This window comes from Notolepis coatsorum, assembly GCF_963971535.1.
Source record: "Notolepis coatsorum genome assembly, chromosome: 15".
Lineage (NCBI taxonomy): Eukaryota > Metazoa > Chordata > Actinopteri > Aulopiformes > Paralepididae > Notolepis > Notolepis coatsorum.
This window is the reverse complement of record NC_140179.1, coordinates 5,386,761-5,407,176: the sequence shown is the minus strand read 5'-3', so window position 1 is coordinate 5,407,176 and position 20,416 is coordinate 5,386,761. Positions and strand designations below refer to the sequence as shown.

Genomic DNA, 20,416 nt, shown 5'->3' with positions numbered 1-20,416 from the left:
TGGTGTTAATGTAAGTGATGAATACCTTGGTGATGATGTAAGTGATGAATACCTTGGTGATGATGTAAGTGATGAATACCTTGGTGTTAATGTAAGTGATGAATACCTTGGTGTTAATGTAAGTGATGAATACCTTGGTGTTAATGTAAGTGATGAACACCTTGGTGGTAATGTAAGTGATGAATACCTTGGTGACAATGTAAGTGATGAATACCTTGGTGTCAATGTAAGTGATGAATACCTTGGTGTTAATGCAAGTGATGAAGACCTTGGTGTTAATGTAAGTGATGAATACCTTGGTGACAATGTAAGTGATGAATACCTTGGTGGCGATGTAAGTGATGAATACCTTGGTGGCAATGTAAGTGATGAAGACCTTGGTGATGATGTAAGTGATGAATACCTTGGTGATGATGTAAGTGATGAATACCTTGGTGATGATGTAAGTGATGAATACCTTGGTGATGAATACCTTGGTGGCGTCCAGTTGCTCCAGTGAGTCGCAGAAGACCTCGCTCTCAGAGTCGCTCGTCAACACCAAGCCCTCAGTCACTACAGGGGACAGGAGAAACATGGGAGTACATTTAAATTGTTTTCATCTGACAAACTAATGTTCTAAAACATTCATTTTGGACATGCAAACTTTTTATTTAATAAAAAAACGTCTTTTTAATAAATGGTGAATTGATTCATCAATAGGTTTTTGGGGGGGGGGGGCAATACCTTTCTAAACGTTCTGTGATTGATGTATTCTTCTCTTCTAATGATTACTCTACATGAAAAGGTTGTCTGTAGCACCTTTAACCCCTTAAAGGGGAACTATTTTACAATTTCTTTCACTATTTGGGCACTTTTACACAATTCCTGTGAGTCTATGGAACACCTCTGTAATATATATATTTTTTTTATTCATCGTTTTGTATTTCTAATCAAGTCCTCAAAAACAGCATTTTTCTACCTCAAGATCTCGAGCCGTTTTGAGCCTGGGCTCCAGGTCCAGCCACTGTGTGGAGCTCATCTTCCATCTCAACATTAACATGCAGCGGTGTCTTTCTGACATCACAAATCATCACATTTTCAAATGACTCAGTTCAGTGAGGGTGAATATTGTGAGAGGAGAATTGGAAGAATGCGCCAATATGAGAATTTTGAGACATAGATCATATTAATATAAGTTCACATAGCTAGGAAACAATGCTAAACACTCAAAAAGGCCATTTATAAGATAGTTCCCCTTTAACACATCCAGTGCCGTTCAGCAGAGGGCGCTGTGGGCCGTGAGTGCCAGCGCTCTGTTCAATGGGGATAAATGCCGGTGTTTGCAGTGCTAAACCTATATTAAATATTATAGCTATGGATCTAATAACACGGTCGATCGTCAGTGAGTTTCTTCCGGTCAAACAGATAATTTTCTCATCCATACATTTCCGTTTTATACCGTGGTGAATATGAGTATAGTTTTAGAGTGATTCTGTGTAATCCCGGGAAACGATGCCAAACAGCGTTTTACTGCATTTCATTATAAATCGTGCCATTTCTCACCTGGATCAATAATCAATCTGAAATCAACGCTAGATTATCGGTATTATGTTTCATCATGCATGCAAGAAAGGGTGGGGGGGGGGTCGTTTTTCTATGCTTCGATCGCCACCAACGGGACACGGCCCACACACACACCGCAGACACACGCTCTGATCGCGGCAAAATAATTATCGGATCAACGCAAGATTGATAACATATAGCCCTTACCTCGTCTATGATGTACTGCAAAAAGAATAATCCAATTATCTGATCCCCATTCTAAATACTGATCACGATCGTGTGTCCAACGTAATCCAGCATTGAACATGAACGGGGGGAGGGGGGGGCGCGGGAACCCTTGTCGATGCCATCCCTATAAGCTCTCGTCTTGCCGGAGTATTTAGACCCTGCCTGCACGCCGCAGCTCGGCCCAGAAAACAAACCACATAGTTTCAAATAGAGTGCAATAGCAGCCGCAAGGAGTTAGGTGGCAGTATTAACCCATTCAGGACAGCCTGCACAAGGTGCCTCGATGGATTATGAATGGCAATAGCGAATAAAATAGATAACGACCCAGAAACGAGAATCTTCGTTTTTCGGCACTCAACCGCTGGGCCACAGAAACAAGAATTCTCGTGAACGGCAACCAAAAGGTTAAGCCTGACTGTACCGGGCCAAGATTGATTTCACGTCATAAATAGATTAATACTATGAATTATTAATGTATTAACACTTTGGATGCCCAACACGAGTTTCTCGTTTTTTTTTTATTAGCGATCTGAATTCATATTTCATCAACAGAGTCTACCGTTGGTAAATCAGCCACTCCAGGCACTCAGATGTGAAAAAAGCGCCCCCTATCGTCTCCCAGATGGTAATTCACCCTTTTGGATTGGACTCAATGAAAAGGCATGAGAAAAAAAGACCCGGACTCCACATTTGACTTCTCACGCATGTGACCGGAGTCGATCAGCTCATTCTGGACCCTCAGAGCAGCGGGGATTATGTGTTGTACAGTATACGCGGTGGATCAATAAAAGGATCGATTTTCGGAATGGCGATCGAGGAATTGGAATAATCTATTTGGATACCATCTGATCTCAGGTAAGGAATCTATTTTACCAGTATTAGGATAATCAGACCCGTTTTCACGGAGATATAAGCTTTTTCTTTTTTTTGTGATATGGCTGTTTGACTCTAAGAGCGATCAGGAACTGAGAGAATCTATTTTCAGCGTGCGGCACTAGCGTGCACACGTACACATATACTATCGATAATCTAGCGTTTATTTGAAAAAGATTCATAAATAGGCCGACAAATGACAACGTTCTAGAATATTACAGTACGGGGCGATTATCATGGAATCCTCTTTTTTCCGTGAAAACGAGGGGTTTTCTAAATGCTATGAAACGGAAATGAACCGATAAAAAAACAATCTGCTTCGACAATGTTGACTGGAAATAGGTCATTGATAATGCGACGGGCAGATTAGACACATAGCCATAATTTAAAACATAGATTAGGCGATATTAATGCTAACATTGAAGTGGATGTGGGCATTCAAGCACTAAATGTGCGCCCCCTGCTGGGCATTCAAAGTGTTAATGAATGTAGCATTTTCTTCTCAAATGTAGCCAAGAGTAAAGACCCTGACCCTATCAAAACATTAGTAAGGCCGTCAAAGTTAAGGCATTATTAACACTTTGAGTGCCAACGACGAGAGCTTTTTTTTTATTAGCGATTTGAATTCATATTTCATCAATCTAGCCTCACGTTAACCACTGCAAACTCTCTCCGAGCTCCATTGGGAAAATAACGCCCCCTATCGTCTCTCCCTGTGGTACTGCACCCCTTTGGATTAGACTGAATGAAACGATCGAATGGGGGGGAAAAAAATCCTGCTTCCACATTTTACTTCTCAGGCAAGTCACCCGAGACGATCGGATTCATTGTGGAGCCTCAGAACAGCGTGGAATCGGTGTTTCGACCACCCAGCGTTGGATCAATAAACGCGATCGATATTTGGAATGGTGATCAGGAATTGGAATAATCTTTTTGGAGAACATCTGATCTGAGGTAAGGAATCTATTTTACGAGTCTTAGGATAATCAGAGCTTTATCAACGTGTGCCCTATGTGTGTGTGTGCGCGTGTGCTGATCAGAAAATGAGATAAATCGATTTCAGCCCGCTTCTATAGCGTGCATAAGTACACATACTATCGATAATCTAGCGTTTATTTGAAAACGATTCATAAATAGGCCGAAAAATGACAACGTTTTTTGAATATTCCAGTAAAGGGCGTTTATCACAGAATCTTTATATTTTCCTGAAACTTTCAAAAAACAAGTTTTTCAAAATGGTATAAAACGGAAATGAACCGATTAACACATTGCCCGCCGGGGGTTATGCCCATCTCATGCCCCTCTCTGCCAGCGCTGTAAGCCTATGGAGATGTTTACCTTCTTTGCAGGGCTATAACTTAAATTTTTTTATTGATATATTGACATTACTATGGCCCATTCAACATCGATTATCTATCGTTCAGGATGTGGGAACGTTATACTTTTTCATTCATACATTGTTGTTTTAATACCTTCTAGAATATAAGTATGTTTTTAATTCCAAAAACGCTAGTTATAGGCCCAAACGCATTATATAGATCATCGATTGCCGTTTCCCCCCCCCCACACACACTACACCAAAAAACTCAAATGTATATGATCGGTATACATTATGCCTCATCATGTGGTTGGAAAGGTGGGGGGGGGGGGGTCGTTTATAATTCCCCGATCATCAGTAACTGCTTTATGTAGGTTGGGTGGATATATTGATCAGATGGTTTGCAAACAAGGAAATGCACAATCGGGTTGAAAATAACGTTATATTCCTCTTGAGACTGGCGGTGAAAGATCCCAATTATACGACGCCAATCGCCTAGGTCCATTTCCGGTTTGTATGGCGCAATAAACGCCGAAATCATATAGATTATTAAGCTTAGAAAGTGATCCATCATGTGCATAGTGTCTGTCGGGAGTCCCGTAACGAGATGCGACTGTCGGATGATTTTCATCGATGCACTGATGGCACATCCTGTCTGCGAGTGTAACTCGCCCGACCATCCACCAGGCGGCGGTATTGAGCCGTCGTTGCAGTCACATCTAAGGTCCAGCTGCAGGACCGGGGGTGGGTATATGAATTATGAATGCCATGGCGAAAACATTTAATATTGATCTCAAACGCTGTACAGCGATCCTGGCAGACAACGCATGGCGGCCAATAACGCTGGAAAGCGTTTCCGGCGCTGGATGCGTTAAAAAAACTATCCGTTTCGACAATGTTGACTGCAAACAAGTCATTGATAAGCGACGGCCAGATTATACACATAGCCATAATTTAAGATGTAGTTTATGCGTTTGCAAATATGAGAGCTCCATCATTGAAGTGGGCGCTGGCACGCAACGGGGGTTCTGGGGCACCCGACCTCCGGCACGGAAAGTGTTAACGCACAATTCTTTTGACGCCACTATTTTTTTTAACACAAGTCGTACATTTAAAAAAAAAATTTACTAGACTTCACTCAGGTGTAATATTGATTTAAGCATTACATCACGAGACAGAGTGGGTTATAGAAATTAGATCACGCCTATGGGTGGTTGTTAGGCCCGAGGCGAAGCCGAGGGTCGTTAGACCCCCCATAGGCGTGATCTAATTTCTTATTTTTTTTATTCACTTTTTCTCCTTATTTTCAATTTTTCTCCCATCCCAATTTCGTATCGCCAATTCTCCCCTTCAATTCTCCCCTCCCGTCTTGAACGTTGCTAGACTATGCCTCCCACTGGTCGGCTGTAGCGAGGATAGAAGCCTTGCATCACGTGTCCCCTCCGGTACATGAGGAGGCAGCCTGTCGCATCTTTTCACCAGACAGCGCAGACTCTGTGGCGAGGAGTACCGCGTGGGAGACTCACGCTGCCCCCGATACTTCCTGTCTCTGCTGTACAGGCGTCACCCAACCGACCGGTAGAAGTCGCTGTCCACAACGTCCAATCCCCACCCATCGACTTTCCACCCGTTACCTCTGCCAATTGAGATAGTATGACAAGAGATCTTGTATCTCAATGGGACTTCCTGGTTAAATAAAGGTTAAATAAAAAAAATTAAAATAAAATTACGACTGGCCCAAGCCGCAGGCAATGCTGACTCGGGGAGTCGAGACCGGAGTCTCTTGCATTGGTGACGAGCGCAATCTCCGCTACGCCACCATGGCGTGATCTAATTTCTATAACACACTCTGTTGTGTGATGTAATGCTTTTATACAATGGCCGAATTCATCCAACCTTATTGCTATACAATAAACACACATTAATTGAAGATTTATTGACAACCATCCGCAGAAAAAGTAGTTCCAAAAAAAAGAAAGAGAAGTTGCCTCCGTGTGGAAGCAGCTCGGAGGTGCGCTGTTTCAAGGCAAGAATGTAGTGAGCGTGGGTTATTGGTTTGATTGATTGCAAATTTTATTAATGTCCGCCTTGTTTCGAACTGGTTAAGAACTGTTAAGAACTGTTAAGAACTTCATTCTTAGATGCTTCTATAGAAAGTAGTTTTTTTTTTAACCTACTTTCTATAGAAGCAGCTGGGAGGTGCGCCGTTTTAAGTGAGCGTGGGTTATTGAATTGATTGAACATTTTATTAATGTCCGCCTCGTTTCAAACTGGTTAGGCTTAGGCCCTCTTTCGAAGTCGGTTATGCTTAGAGTTTATCTTTAGAGCAGGGCAATAGACCACCAGCCCTGATTCCAAACTCTAAGCATAACCGACTTCGAAAGAGGGCAACATCGAAAGAGGGCCTAAGCATAACCAGTTCGAAACAAGGCGGACATTAATAACATTTTCAATCAATCAATCATTCCAATAACACACGCTCACTTCATTCTTAGATGCTTCTATAGAAAGTAGGTTAAAAAAAAAAGAAAAGAACGAGAAGTTGCCTCCCTATAGGAGGCACATTTCTTTTTTGAACCTACTTTCTATAGAAGCAGCTGGGAGGTGCGCTGTTTTAAGTGAGCGTGGGTTATTGAATTGATTGAACATTTTATTAATGTCCGCCTTTTGAAAAAGGCGGAGCATTTTTCATTACAAAAAAGTAACTGTACTTACAGTAGATTTCATTCACGGCCTTTGCTGCCCCGTTACGGGCGCCTGTTGGTACTAAATCCAGATTGAACTCTCGTCATTGAACTCCGTCATTGGAAAGAGAAGATTTGGCCGATCTATAGATTTATGACTTGGCCATAATGAGGTAATTTATAGGCCCGATATTCTATATTCATATTTCAAATGGCATGTGTCCAGATGGCAAAATTCTGCACTGTATCTACAAAAAACCCTGTAAATCATCTGCCCTTTAGTCATTTGCTTAGATTTTCTGTACACTTGATCTCATGAAGTCAGTCATTGGTCAGTTGATCTCGTTAGTTGGTCTCGTCAGTAGGTCTCGTCAGTAGGTCTCTTCTGTCCTTGAAGACTCACTCTCTCCGAACTCCTTCATCCTCCACATCATCCAACAGTAGTACCAATAAAGCAGCATTGTGTCATTATGCATTGGAATTGCATGCCTTTTTATACCAACCCACGAACATGACATTATATGGAACATGTGTGAAGCTCAATGACATTCTATGAACCATGATTGATTGATTTTATTTATGATCAGTTTATATTGATAGTTAATCAATTATACACAGTGATTTACAAATAGCCTATTTTCATTTAGCCAGAAATGTGTGTACGCATTGGGTCAGAGCTTGCATGGAGGTAAGCACATTCTCCACCATTCTTGGTACAAGTTGATTTTTTTTTTATTATAAATTCCGTTGTTTGCTCAGCAGTGGCGTTCTCAGTCTCTTGTGCTACGAGAGCTTTCTAAATGAGGCCCCAGAGGAGGTGTCCTACCTCTGGTGCCCAGATCCAGCGTCTCAGGCAGGATGGTCTGTTCCTCTGAAGGAGCAGGCTCCTCTCCAGGGTCCCCTCCAGGCTCCCCAACCACCTCCTCCTCCTGGTCAGACTCCTCCTCGATGTCCTTAAAACCTAATAGTCGGATACAAGTTTTTCAGATTCAGATTCCTTTATTGTCACTTATTTCAGTACTTTTACGGCAAGAAGAGTGAAAATCGATTTATTGTGGTCCCTCGACTATACCAGCTTCCAATAATAAAATACAATAATTTTAGCATAGAATAAAATAAGATGAGTAAAATAAAGGGGGGCGTCAATGGGCTCTGTTGATGAGTCTGATGGCTTGGGGGAACAAACTGTTCTTCAGCTGGTTGGTTCTGGCTGTGTGGCTGCGGTAGCGCTTTCCAGACCACATCAGCTGGAACAGTCCATGGTTGGGGTGGTTTTAAGGTCCTTGATCATTTTTCTGGCTTCAAATCAAAAACGTGATTCCTTCACGTTTAGCTAAATATCTCAATAACTTTCACATACATGCTCCATACTAGAATACTGACATGTTTAATTGTTGCTTTTTATTAACACTTTGAGTGGCAAAAACGAGAAATCTCGTTATTTAATAGTTATTTTTTTTATCATCGATTTCCATTAATCTTTCATCAATCTAGCCTCACGTTACCATTGGGGATCTATCTGAGCTTGAACAGGGAAAATACCACCCCCTATCGTCTCTCCGGATGGTATTGCACCCATTGGATTGGACTGAATGAAATGGATGGGGGAATTTTTTTTTCCGGAATCCACATTTTACTTGTCAGGCATGTAACCGGAGACGATCCCATTCACTGCCGAGCCGCAGAACAGCGTGGAATATGTGTTTCCAGAACCCAGCGTTGGATCAATAAACACGATCGATATTTGGAATGGTGATCAGGAATTGGAATAATATTTTTGGAGAACATCTGATCTGAGGTAAGGAATCTATTTGACCAGTCTTGGGATAATAGTTTTTTTCACCTATATCTCAGCGTGTCCCATGTGTGTGTGTGTGCGTGTGTGTGTGCTGATCAGGAAATAAGATAAGCGATTTTTCAGCCCGCTTCTCTAGCGTGCATAAGTACACATATACTATTGATAATCTAGCGTTTATTTGAAATCTATTCATAAATAGGGCGAAAAATTACAACGTGTTTTGTGTATTCGACTAAAGCGCGATTCCTGCAGAATCACCTTTTTTTCTGGAAGTTTCCAAAAACGAACGTTTTTCAAAATGGTATAAAACGGAAATGTACCGATTAAAAAACAATCCGTTTAGACAATGTTGACTGCAAACAAGTCATTGATAAGCGACAGGCGTATTAGACACATAGCCATCATTTAAGATATAGTTTATGCGTTCGCAAATGTGCTCGCCCTCTCATTGAATAGAGCGCTGGCACTCAATCGCTAAATCGTGCGCCCCCTGCTGGCACTGAAAGTGTTAATGTTTTTGCTATATCTCTGATGGGTTTGTTTTGGTTTTGCTTGCTTCACTGATAGTGACAGCTCTTTGGACCTCATATTGAGAGTTGACAGCAACAGATTCCAAATGCAAATACCACACTTGTAATGAACTTTACTCTATACCCTTTATCTGTCGTTTGCTCAGCAGTGGCGTACTCAGGGCTAGATCCACAAAGAATGGATTGCACGGTGCTACATGCACCCTTACTTACAATCACCTGCACTGTGATTAATTGAATTAAAATTGTATTAACAGATCAGAATGGGTATAATACAGTACGGCTCAATACACACAATTGTTAAGGGGATGCAGACCAGAGAAAGACTTTCGTCATGTTTACATCAGGGTCCCCCATTTTCAATTCATAATGAATTGTAAGTAAGGGTGCATGTAGCACCGTGCAATCCATTTCTTTGTGGATCTAGCCCTCAGTCTCTACGAGAGCTTTCTAAATGAGGCCCCAGAGGAGGTGTCCTACCTTGGAGGATGGTGCTGCTGCTCAGATCCAGCATCTCAGGCAGGATGGTCTGTTCCTCTGAAGGAGCAGGCTCCTCTCCAGGCTCTTCTCCAGGCTCCTCTCCAGGCTCCTCTCCAGGCTCCTCTCCAGGCTCCCCAACCACCTCCTCCTCCTGGTCAGACTCCTCCTCAGACTCCTCCTTGATGTCCTTAAAACCTAATAGTCGGATACGGGTTAGTACAAATCAAAAACGGCAGCGATTCCTTCACGTTTAACTAAATATCTCAATAACTTTCACATACATGCTCCAAACTAGAATACTGACAAATTGTTGCTTTTTGTAAAAAAAATATAAGTATTTTAGGGTGGTCAATTTTCGATTGGTCCAATCGATATTTTTTGTATGCATTAATCGCAGGATTTGCTAGCATTAATCAAGTTAATGCATATAAAAGAAATATGTAGCAACATGAGTCAACAATATTTACATACGTATACAATATTTATACGGTTAGTTTATCCAAATAACACCCGTTTGGAAATGTGCTCCAACAGTTGAGATGGGCGGCTGCCCCAGGAGCAGGGTTGAGTTTAACCATTTCACTGCCGCACTACCAAACGGTTAACCCTTTCACTGCGACAATACACAGAAGGTTAACCCTTTCACTGCTACACAACAGCAGGTTAACACTTTCACAGAGCTCATCACCCCCTACACAGCACCCAGGTCACTAAGATCCTCCAACCAGGCTCAGCTGGTCCCCCCCCCCCCCCCCCCCCCGCACCAGACTCAAAAAGAGGCGATCGCTCCTTCAAGGCCGTGGCCCCCAAACTATGGAACCAGCTTCCCCTGGAGATCCTATCTGCCCCCTCGCTGGAGACATTTAAGGCAGCTCAGGTTATTTCCCCCAGTATAACGCATATTGTGAATCTTTCCATTGAATCGGGAACGTTTCCAAGTGAGCTTAAGCTGGCCAGAGTAATACCACTTTACCACTCGCTGATGAGACGGGGCAGCTTTTTTCTTTCTTTCAATCTCCCGTGTGGCGCGCGGCCGGCAGGTACCCCCCCCCCCCCCCCCAAGTGCCCCCTCTCTCTCCCTCCCTCCTTCTCTCTTCCTTTCTCTCCCACTCGGCTCTCGCTGATGAGACGGGGCAACTTTTTTCTTTTCTTTCTTTCAATCTCCCGTGTGGCGCGCGGCCGGCAGGTACACCCCCCCCCCCCCCCCCCCCCCCATTACTATCTATTACTATAATACAATGCTAGAGACTGAAAAATGACATTTATAATGCATAGCCCCTTTAAGGAAGTTAACAGTGATAGGTCCTAATGATATGGCCACAAACTGAGCCAGCTCATACTTGAGGGGAAGGGAACAACGTGTAGAGGTGGGAGGGGTCCTTTCAGATCTGAGGACGGTGGACTGCGGGGTCCCTCAGGGAAGTGTGCTGGGGCCCTTGTTCTTCCTCCTTTATATAAATGACATGCAGTCAGCCTGCTCATGTGATCTCCTGCTCTACGCGGATGATTCGGCTCTCATGGTGTCAAAAAAAGCAAAACGGATATTGAAAGCAGACTTAGCATGGAGTTAGGGAATGTCAGTCAGTGGCTTTCAGAAAACCGGCTGTCTCTCCATTTAGGTAAAACAGAATATTTACTACCACTAGGAAACAGAAAACACAGGAAGGTTTCAAGATACAGTTAGGTAGCTCAGTGGTCACCAGTACCAAATCAGTGGTGTATCTAGGGTGTACTTTAGAAAACACTCTCAGGGGAAAGCATGGCGAAAAAAGTAATAGCCAAGGTCAACAACAGAATAAAATTCCTAGCTAGAAACTCAAAATACCTGGACAGGAAAGCTCTTAGAGCACTTGCAGGGGCACTGGTTCAGTGTCATTTTGACTATTCTTGCTCGTCATGGTATGACAGTGCCCCCCAGCAACTTGCGAAATAGACTTCAACTGCCCAGAACAAGCTAGTTAGGATAGTCCTGCAGCTCCCCACTCGTACTCACTTAGACCAGACCCACTCATAGGCGGCGGGTGAGCTGGACATTAGGGTAGGCTATAGATGGGATAGGACTCGTGCGTAGCGCACAATTTTTCCTTTTTCTTTTTTGCTTGCACGCAAACGGTGCTGTCCAGGTTCTGATTTCATACAATACACACACCCACTAGGCTACTACAGCGAGCCCCACTAATTTCATATAGTGCAAATATTAATTGTTCAAATGAAGGCATCCAATGTGATTAACCATTGTCTTACCTTAATGCAAAAAGATAAAATTAGACGTTTCGCGCATCAATGATCTTTTCTGCTTTAAGTTGGTCTGTGAGATCACTTTCAATGTGAAGCGGACTCAGAGTTGACCGTCTCTCCTGGCGCATATTGTTGTTCTTCTTAGCCAGTTTCGAATGCGCCTCATTGGGAAAGACCGTTCACAAGTTGCGGTGCCGACGGCAATGAAGGAAACGTTTTCCGTAATTTGGATCTCATCATGCTTTGAAAACAATGTACATAGTAGCTCTAAAAAGTTTCCACGGTTTGATTAACTCCGACTCAGTCTCATCATGCCCTCGTAGAGCAAGCCCTTGGCCTCAGGTGATCCGGTGTTATGCCCAGGCGGCATGTAACTTGGAATGGAGTTCCAGGTCTTGGCAGCTCTCACGGAGAGGGCTGATTTGCTAAATGTACTTGTCCTTAATGGAACAGCCAAGTCACCCGGTACAACAGTTCTGGTGAACCTGGAGGTGAAAAATCGGAAAGTGGGGGTGGGGCTAGACCATGGAGGATTTTGAAGACCAGACTGGCATCGGTTAGTTTGATGATGCGGCGTGATTGGTTACTGCCTGCAGTCTGGAATGTTAAACGGCCACCACACCTACTGCCATTGACACCTTGGTTGTCCGACCCTTGCGTATTGTCACCACCGGGCTGCAGCAGCCCACACACACACAATATCGTAGCCTGGGCTGCCTATAATAATGCGCAGACTGGGGCTGCTGGTTTGGGTCGGCATAGCCTAGCCTGGCCTTACATACCCGCCGCCTATGGCCCCACTTCAACAGCCTAGGGTGGACAAAAGAGTATCAATGATAATATTATGCCTAGTCTATAGGATTTATAAAGGGGAGGTGCCAAACTACCTTCAAAATGTAAAAAACAACCATAGCCATGAAACCAGAGGTAGAGACAAACATAGTTCCATTTAGATTTAAACTAATTTCCTACGGCCAGCAGACCTTCCTTTACTCAGCTGCAGTTGTGTGGAACAGCCTGCCCAGCAGCATTAAACAGACCCCCGGGTTAACTGGCTTCAAAACATGGCTATCGGCATAGGAAAGAGAGGGTAGCATATTTATTTATTATTCTTTTATCTTCAACTGTATATACATATTGTATCTTAATGTTTTATGATGTTTTATGTTGATGTATGTCCTGTTTTTTTTAATACCAGGGACCATGATGGAAATAAGTGCTTGCATTTTATCATGTTTTTATCCCTTGAATGATGTCTCTAATCCACAATAAAATCAATCAATCAAAACTTCGGTGGTGGGTATTGAGGGAGGGGAGAGCGTTATTCTTCCCCACCCAGACTTTTCCTGCTGGTCCAGGGGATCAAACCGGCAACCCTCCAGTCTCTACCTTTTAGGATATCTGATGAGATATCTACAGATCTACAGATATCTGATCCACCACAGCTGTGCCAGCCAACGAACGTCATAACGTCATGAGACGCTAAACCGAGGTCCTGACTGAACCTCGGTCGTTAAAGAACCCAGGACGCCTATCGCAAAGAGTAGGGGGTTCCCCGACGTTCCTGGCCAAATTCCCAATCAGGTCTCGGACATCAAGGCCACCTAATTATCCCTTCCCCTTAATTGGCTGATATCAATCCCTGTCTCCTGAGCCGTTCAGCCATTGTGTAGTGTGATGTGTGCCTGGTGCCAGTGTGTATGGCAGCGATTGAGCCTGCGTAGCCCAAGGTTGGGTGCTACCAGTGGTGGTGAAGGAGGCAATTTCCACCCTACATAGAAAAGCACTATATAAATGTAATGAATTATTATTATTATAAGAATTCAGACACGCAAAACAGGTGAAGCTTTTCATACACGCCTATCCTCAGATAATCACTGAGGATAATAATAACACGTCCATGTCAATCAAGTGGTAACTTACAACATTTCCAGCAGGGACACGGCCATACAAATCAAAGGAGAAATGTATATTTGTTAAGTGTCAACTAAAGGCCTACTACGGGATCACTCACCTTCTCCGAGGCTCAGCAGCGGCGGGGGGCGGGGCATGTCGTCGATGACGAGGTAGAGATGCTCGAAGTGGTGCGACATGGAGGCGCTCTTCTCGTTCATCGGCATGGTGTCTATGACCTGTGGCCAGGGGTGTAAAAAGCACCCAGAAATTATACTTAAGTGAAAGTATGGGTACCATCTTAGTAAAAGTCAGAGTATCTGGCTAAAAACACACTTGAGTAAAAGTAAAAAAGTTTCTACTTTTAAATGTACTTAAGTAAAAGTAAAAACGTTTTTTTTTTTATTCCGGGACAATGAAATGTTCCATTTCGTCCTCTTCATCACTCTTACTATCGTTTGTGGCCATCTTCTGTAGCTCGTCACTCTGACTGTCTATTCTTCTGATAGCAGGTGTTTAATCAAAGATCCCCGCTCTCTAGTCTTGCACAAGGACCAATCAGCATGGGTATGGGCGGGTTCATTTTCCATTGATGGGGATTTGATTGGCTGTTTTTAAATAAAGTGCGGCCGCAGGATTAATAACGTTAACGTTAGTTCGGCCAGAGAAACAAATATACTAATTAAAATAGTTGGACCTGCAAGATTTGTACTTTGTAGGTCTGTATTTTAAATGTAAGGAGTTTTTTTTCCTCTGAAATGTAATTGAGTAAAAGTGCAAGTATACAAACCTAATAATACTAGAGTAAAGTACAAATCCCCCAAAACAGTACTTAAGTATTGTAACGAAGTACAATTACTTGAGTACTTTACAGCCCTGCAGACGAGTATAGGCAGCGGCATGGTGTCTGTGACCTGTGGCCCAGGCGAGTTATAGGCAGCACCGGTTGGTTTACTTTAGATGGAGACGCTTGACGCAGGAGGAGGAGAATGACGAGAATGTGGAAATCCAGTGACGGCACCGGGATCATGATTCTCTTAAAGTGAATGAAACAGTTTAGCCAGTGCTTCCCAATCCTCTCCTCAAGCCACCCCAGGCCGTTCCATGTATTTGTTAAATTCCACCACCAGCACACCGGATTCAACTTAACAAGCCCTTTATTAGTTGAATCAGGTGTGCTGGTGGTGGAATTTAACAAATACATGGAACGGCTGAGGTGCCTTGAGGAGAGGATTGGGACGCACTTTTAGAACACTGGTCCCATGCCCTCGTTACTATAGAAACCCCAGGAGTGGGGGGGAATGTCTTGTCTTGTGTGGTGGTGTCTGTGTTAATATCATACGTTTTTATTTTTAGGTTCTGTATTTTATTATTTATTTTTGTTTTGTTGGTTATTTCTACTGTCATTCTATTGTCATTATTGTCTATTGTTATTATTACTGTCTGGTGATGTTCTGTTTATTATTATTATTATATTACGTGCAGTCATGTTTTGTTTTATATTCTATGTAAAAAAAATGGAAAGAAAATAAAAAATACATTTACAAATGTATACAAATACAAAAGAATAAACCCCAGGAACCAGGTAACTGGGGAATAAAATGTGGTCCAAATGTTTTTAGATTCTAATTCTAATTCTACGTTGTGTGTTGCCGTGTACTGTAGGGTTCACAACTGTCCAGTATTAAACTGTGTGGGTATCAAACAAGAGACTGTCAGGCTTTAAAACTGTGTAGGACCCAGGCCTAGAACTGCGACCCGAGAGGGAGGTTTGCCCTGGGTGGGAGGTTCGAAGGGTCAAAGTGGGTATACAACAGGAGTGAAGACTGTCAAGTTTTAAACTGTGGATACCAAACAGAAGGTAAAGACGACTTTGAACTGTTGAACAGTAATCCAGAACTATTTTATTACACTGTAAAAAAAAATATTTTATCTATTCTATTCTTGTATTTTATTGCACTATTTTACTCCGTCTATTCTATCTTAATCTTTTTATTATTGTCTATTTAAAACAGCATCAAACCATAAACAAGGTGGCCTGTTGGGATGTTAGATCCTAATGTGGAAAAACTGATTTTATATGTCTGCACTTTATGTGCTCATGTTAGGCCCGTCTTTTTTCTGTTGTGAAGCACTTTGAGCTGCAGCTTCTGTATGAAAGGTGCTATACAAATAAAGTGTATTATTATTACTGCTGCCTTCCCGGATACTATCCCCCCCCCCCCCCCCCCCCCCTCTTCCTCACCTCCTGGGCCACCTTCTTCATCTCCTCCACGTAGGCCGTCATGGCGCCCTCACTGCTCATTTCTCCCAGACCACACCAGGCGTCCCTGCAGGACACGCAGTCAGCAGCATGAAAACACTATGACACTGTTCAAATATCGTGTGTGTGTGTGTGTGTGTGTGTGTGTGCGTGTGTGTGACAAACACCAATGTTCAGGAATCCCCATGTCCCGTTAACCGGGGTTCCCACAGATATTGCTAAATGAAACTCAAGGACTTTTAAGTACTTTTCCAAGCACTATTTTTCATTTTCATGGATGTCACTCGAGGGATACAATTCACTTTTAAAAGGCCTGCTTGCCAGCTAGAGCAAGTTAGAGCAGCACACGCTAAGAAATTAGGAAAAGCAGTTGGAGCGTGCGAGACAGCGACTCGTCAGTTCTTAAAAAAAAATAAAGTAATTTAAATGTAAAAGATTTCTTGATCCAGAACCATTTGATCATGGATGAACAAAACATTCACATGTGAATGGTTGATTTTAATTTCAAGGACTTAAGCACCTTTTTAAAAAATTGGCTGTTTTAAAGGAATTCCAGGCCTTGACTTTTTTTCCGTAAAAAGAAACTTGTGTTAACCAACCCCCAGCCCCCCCCCCCCCCCCCACCTCTGGCTTGGCTGCCCATGAAATATGGCCCTGTGCCCCTGGAGTCTGTCAGAGAGGAGTGAGGCACAGAGGGGCGCTGCCAGCACTGACATTCCCTGTCACTGATCCAGTAAGTATTTAATCATGTACCGGTAATACTAAATACTTGCATAAACAACCAAACATACCCATTCATACTGTACTTCACTGACTCTTTGCACATAACTGCCCAATTGCACAGCCCTGGCCTATTCCTATGCATATTTCATCTTTATTGTACTATATCCTATTGTCCTATATTTAATTTATATCCCATTTAATATTATTCCCTTTATTTACAGTTGTACAGCCCTGGCCTATATTTTATTTTATAATTATATTATGCTCAACTTAGTTCATATTTCACTCCACCACTCCACTCCACCTAAAACCAGTTGGAGAAGGCAAACTAAAACGTTGTTGTTTCAGCGCGCCAAACAAAGAGAGACTTCAGTTTCAAACAGCAAGACTTTGTTACTAGAAGCAGTATTGGATTGGATGGCCGCAGGATTAATAACGTTAACGTTAGTTCGGCCAAAGAAACAAATATACTAATTAAAATAGTTGAACCTGCGAGATTTGTACTTCGTAGGTCTGCATTTTAACATACATTTTAAATACTTTACACCCCTGATGAAATGTATGGACAGTTGGACACCTTCTGCGCCTAAAACACCACACGCACCATTTATAGCGTCCTAAAACACCACACACACCATTAGTAGCGTCCTAAAACACCACACGCACCATTTATAGCGTCCTAAAACACCACACACCATTTGTAGCGTTCTAAAACACCACACACACCATTTGTAGCGTCCTAAAACACCACACACACCATTTGTAGCGTTCTAAAACACCACACACACCATTTGTAGCGTTCTAAAACATCACACACACCATTTGTAGCGTCCTAAAACACCACACACACCATTTGTAGCGTTCTAAAACATCACACACACCATTTGTAGCGTCCTAAAACACCACACACACCATTTGTAGCGTCCTAAAACACCACACACACCATTTGTAGCGTTCTAAAACACCACACACACCATTTGTAGCGTCCTAATAAAGCATTCCATCACGCGCAGGAGTGGGTTGTGAGAATTAGACCATGCCTAGGCATGGTCTAATTCTCACAACTGCACGTGGTGTAATGGCTTTTATACAACTGGCGCATTCATCCAACCGTATTGCTATACAATCAACACATTAATTGAAGATTTATTGAAAACCATCCGCAGAAAAAGTAGTTCCGAAAAAAAAAGAAAAAAAAAGAGAGTTGCCTCCATGTGGAAGCAGCTCGGAAGTGCATCCAACTGTTCTCACTGTCGCTCAACTAACACATCCAACTTTCTATAGAACTTCATTCTTAGATGCTTCTATAGAAAGTAGGTAAAACAAATTAAGTTTTCTTTGCCCTATATAGGGGGGGGGGGGAAGAGTTCTCTTTGCCCTATTAGAGGGTATTTTTTATTTTATTTTTTAAACCTACTTTCTATAGAAGCAGCTGGGAGGTGCGCTGTTTTAAGTGAGCGTGGATTATTGAATTGATTGATAAAAATGAAAAAAATTAAAGATTTGCAATTAATCAATCAATTTGCGCGATTTTTATTTTGTTCCACAATGACTCATGACCCATCAATTACATCATCCAACATTGTTTAAGAAACTAACACATTGGCCGTGACAGAATAGTTTTTCATTTAGTCTTTATGACCCCATCACCATATCCTTTCGTAATGTTTACTGTCCGGCGTGTCCGCCATCTTGCCTTCACTTCTAAAAACGTGCACGGCAGAGTGATAGTAATGCGGTTGTGGGCGGGTCCTGGGACCAAGAGCGTGGGGTTATTACAAATACCCACGTGTAACTTGACTGTTTCAGCCAATCAGAATCGAGAAATTTGCATGCCGTTGTATAAAACACCACACACACCATTTGTAGCGTCCCACGGGGTCCCAGAAGCCGGGCTTGGAGATGCTGCAGGGGCCACACACCGCCTGCTTGTACAGGCTGTAGAAACGCAGCATCACTCCATAGGAAGGCTGGTAGGAACCTGGAGAGACACAGATACAGACACACACACACAGAGTGATTTATTGCACTCAGAAAGCAGAGAGGACTACAGGAATACATCTATTAATTATTGTTTTTTAATTATTGATTACATTTTTTTTTTTTTATCATTCCATTTGGGCTGTGGGGGGTGCTAATGTCTGAAGGAGTCGACTGAAGGCTTCTTGTCCTCTGCAAAAGCATGCAATTGATCCACTACATCTTGATATTTGTCTAGTCTAGTGTGTTCATTAGATGGGTGAAATCCTCTTTCAGTGCCTCTGTGCCTGTTTTCGTAGGCAGTTAGCCTCTGGTATGCGTGCCATTAGCGTTAGCCACGCTTCTAGGCCTCTTTACTTTTGGAAAGAATGATAATTTTTTTTTTTTAATCATAATATAATTTATTTTTTATTTTTATTTTTTTATTATTTTTTAAACAAACATAACACACGATAAGATATACAAGCATTAGTTGACAGTGCACATCAAATGAAATCACATTTTACTTAATTGTCTTATATAGGATATACCCTTAATACCGGTTATCTAAAAACCTACACACATAATGCTCGTCTAGCTCGTACCCCCCCCTCCCGGACCCCCCATTGGATAATCCATCCATTTTCCCTCGCTCCTAACCAGACATTACCATTATATGCTAGCTTTTATTTTCTCCACCACTTCTAACCACAATCTCATTTTAGATTCATTGAGACCCAAAATTCTTGCTGTAGATATTTCTTGATAGATCACATCGAGATATGTAATAATCCAGACTTTTCGGCACATTTCTTCCGGTTGGAACCATCGTGATGCCATCAGCTTTTTAGCCACTGTGATACCCGATAAAACCAATCTCTTTAGCTGTGGATGTACTGCACACTCAAAAACATAATTCAGCAGTAATACAGAGGGGTGTACAGGTATATTCCAAGTTAAGAGAATTGATAATTGCTGGGTCACCTCTTTCCAGAATATCTTAACTGGTGGGCAGTCCCAGTACATGTGCATAAATGTCCCCTCGTCCCCATTTGTACATAAGGAGCATTTGGAGTCTTGTATAAGACCCATTTTTTTCAGTCTTATAGGAGTCAAGTATGTCCTGTGAATATAGTTAAGATTGATTTGTTGATGGTCCGGGTTCCTTGATGCGAGTCGAACATTTGCCCAGGCTTCTTGCCAATCAAAATCACTTTCCAGGTCTGGTATATCCCTCCTCCAGACGGAGTCTAGGTGGAGGGTTTCATATGAGGACATTAGTAATTGATGATAAAAATCTGAAACAAAACCTCTTGATGTCTCTCTTTCATAGAAGAATGTATTTTTATTATTATATTCGACTAAGAGGTTGGCCAGTCGACTATGGCTCCTTTCGACCGATTAGTCGACTAATCGATTAATAGGGGTCAGCCCTAGTGTCTTGCTCAAGGACACTCCGACACGCTGCCCGGGAGGAGCGAGAATCAAACCGGGAACCTCCGGATTACCAGACGACTGCTCTACTCCCAAGCCACTGTCGCCCCCTATTATTTATATTATATATTTACCTGGGTCACAAAAGAACCAACATAGCATGTTTACAAAAAAGGTGGATTATTCTGGTTGCAGAATGACAGCTCTCACTTTTTTCCTCATTCTAGTGACTAGTATGTAGGCTTGGGCGGTATCATTTTTTTCATACCGTTGACCCAATACCCCGGTATACGGTATGACTTTCATTTTCATCAGGGGGGGGGGGGGGGCAACCCGTGTTACCAAGTAAACAAATCACGGAGATGGCCAGTTAGCCCGCAGCATCCAGTACTACTATCGTTAGCTCTCAGAATGGTAGCCAGAAGCCTGCAGCATCCAGCGGCGGAGCTAACA

At 42.6% G+C, this 20,416-nt stretch overlaps 1 protein-coding gene across 1 annotated transcript in view; it reads right to left on the bottom strand.

Moving 5' to 3' along the window:
• The window catches only part of acbd4 (acyl-CoA binding domain containing 4), a 41,651-nt gene that overhangs the window by 12,378 nt on the left and 8,857 nt on the right, over positions 1-20,416 (bottom strand). Inside the window, exons 3-8 of the mRNA XM_084330520.1 lie at positions 18,431-18,551; positions 15,830-15,914; positions 13,706-13,823; positions 9,454-9,648; positions 7,472-7,606; positions 458-552 (exon numbers count right to left, since the gene is read on the bottom strand). Coding sequence (XP_084186646.1) covers positions 458-552; positions 7,472-7,606; positions 9,454-9,648; positions 13,706-13,823; positions 15,830-15,914; positions 18,431-18,551 — 749 coding nt within the window. The remainder of the gene's footprint in view (positions 1-457; positions 553-7,471; positions 7,607-9,453; positions 9,649-13,705; positions 13,824-15,829; positions 15,915-18,430; positions 18,552-20,416) is intronic.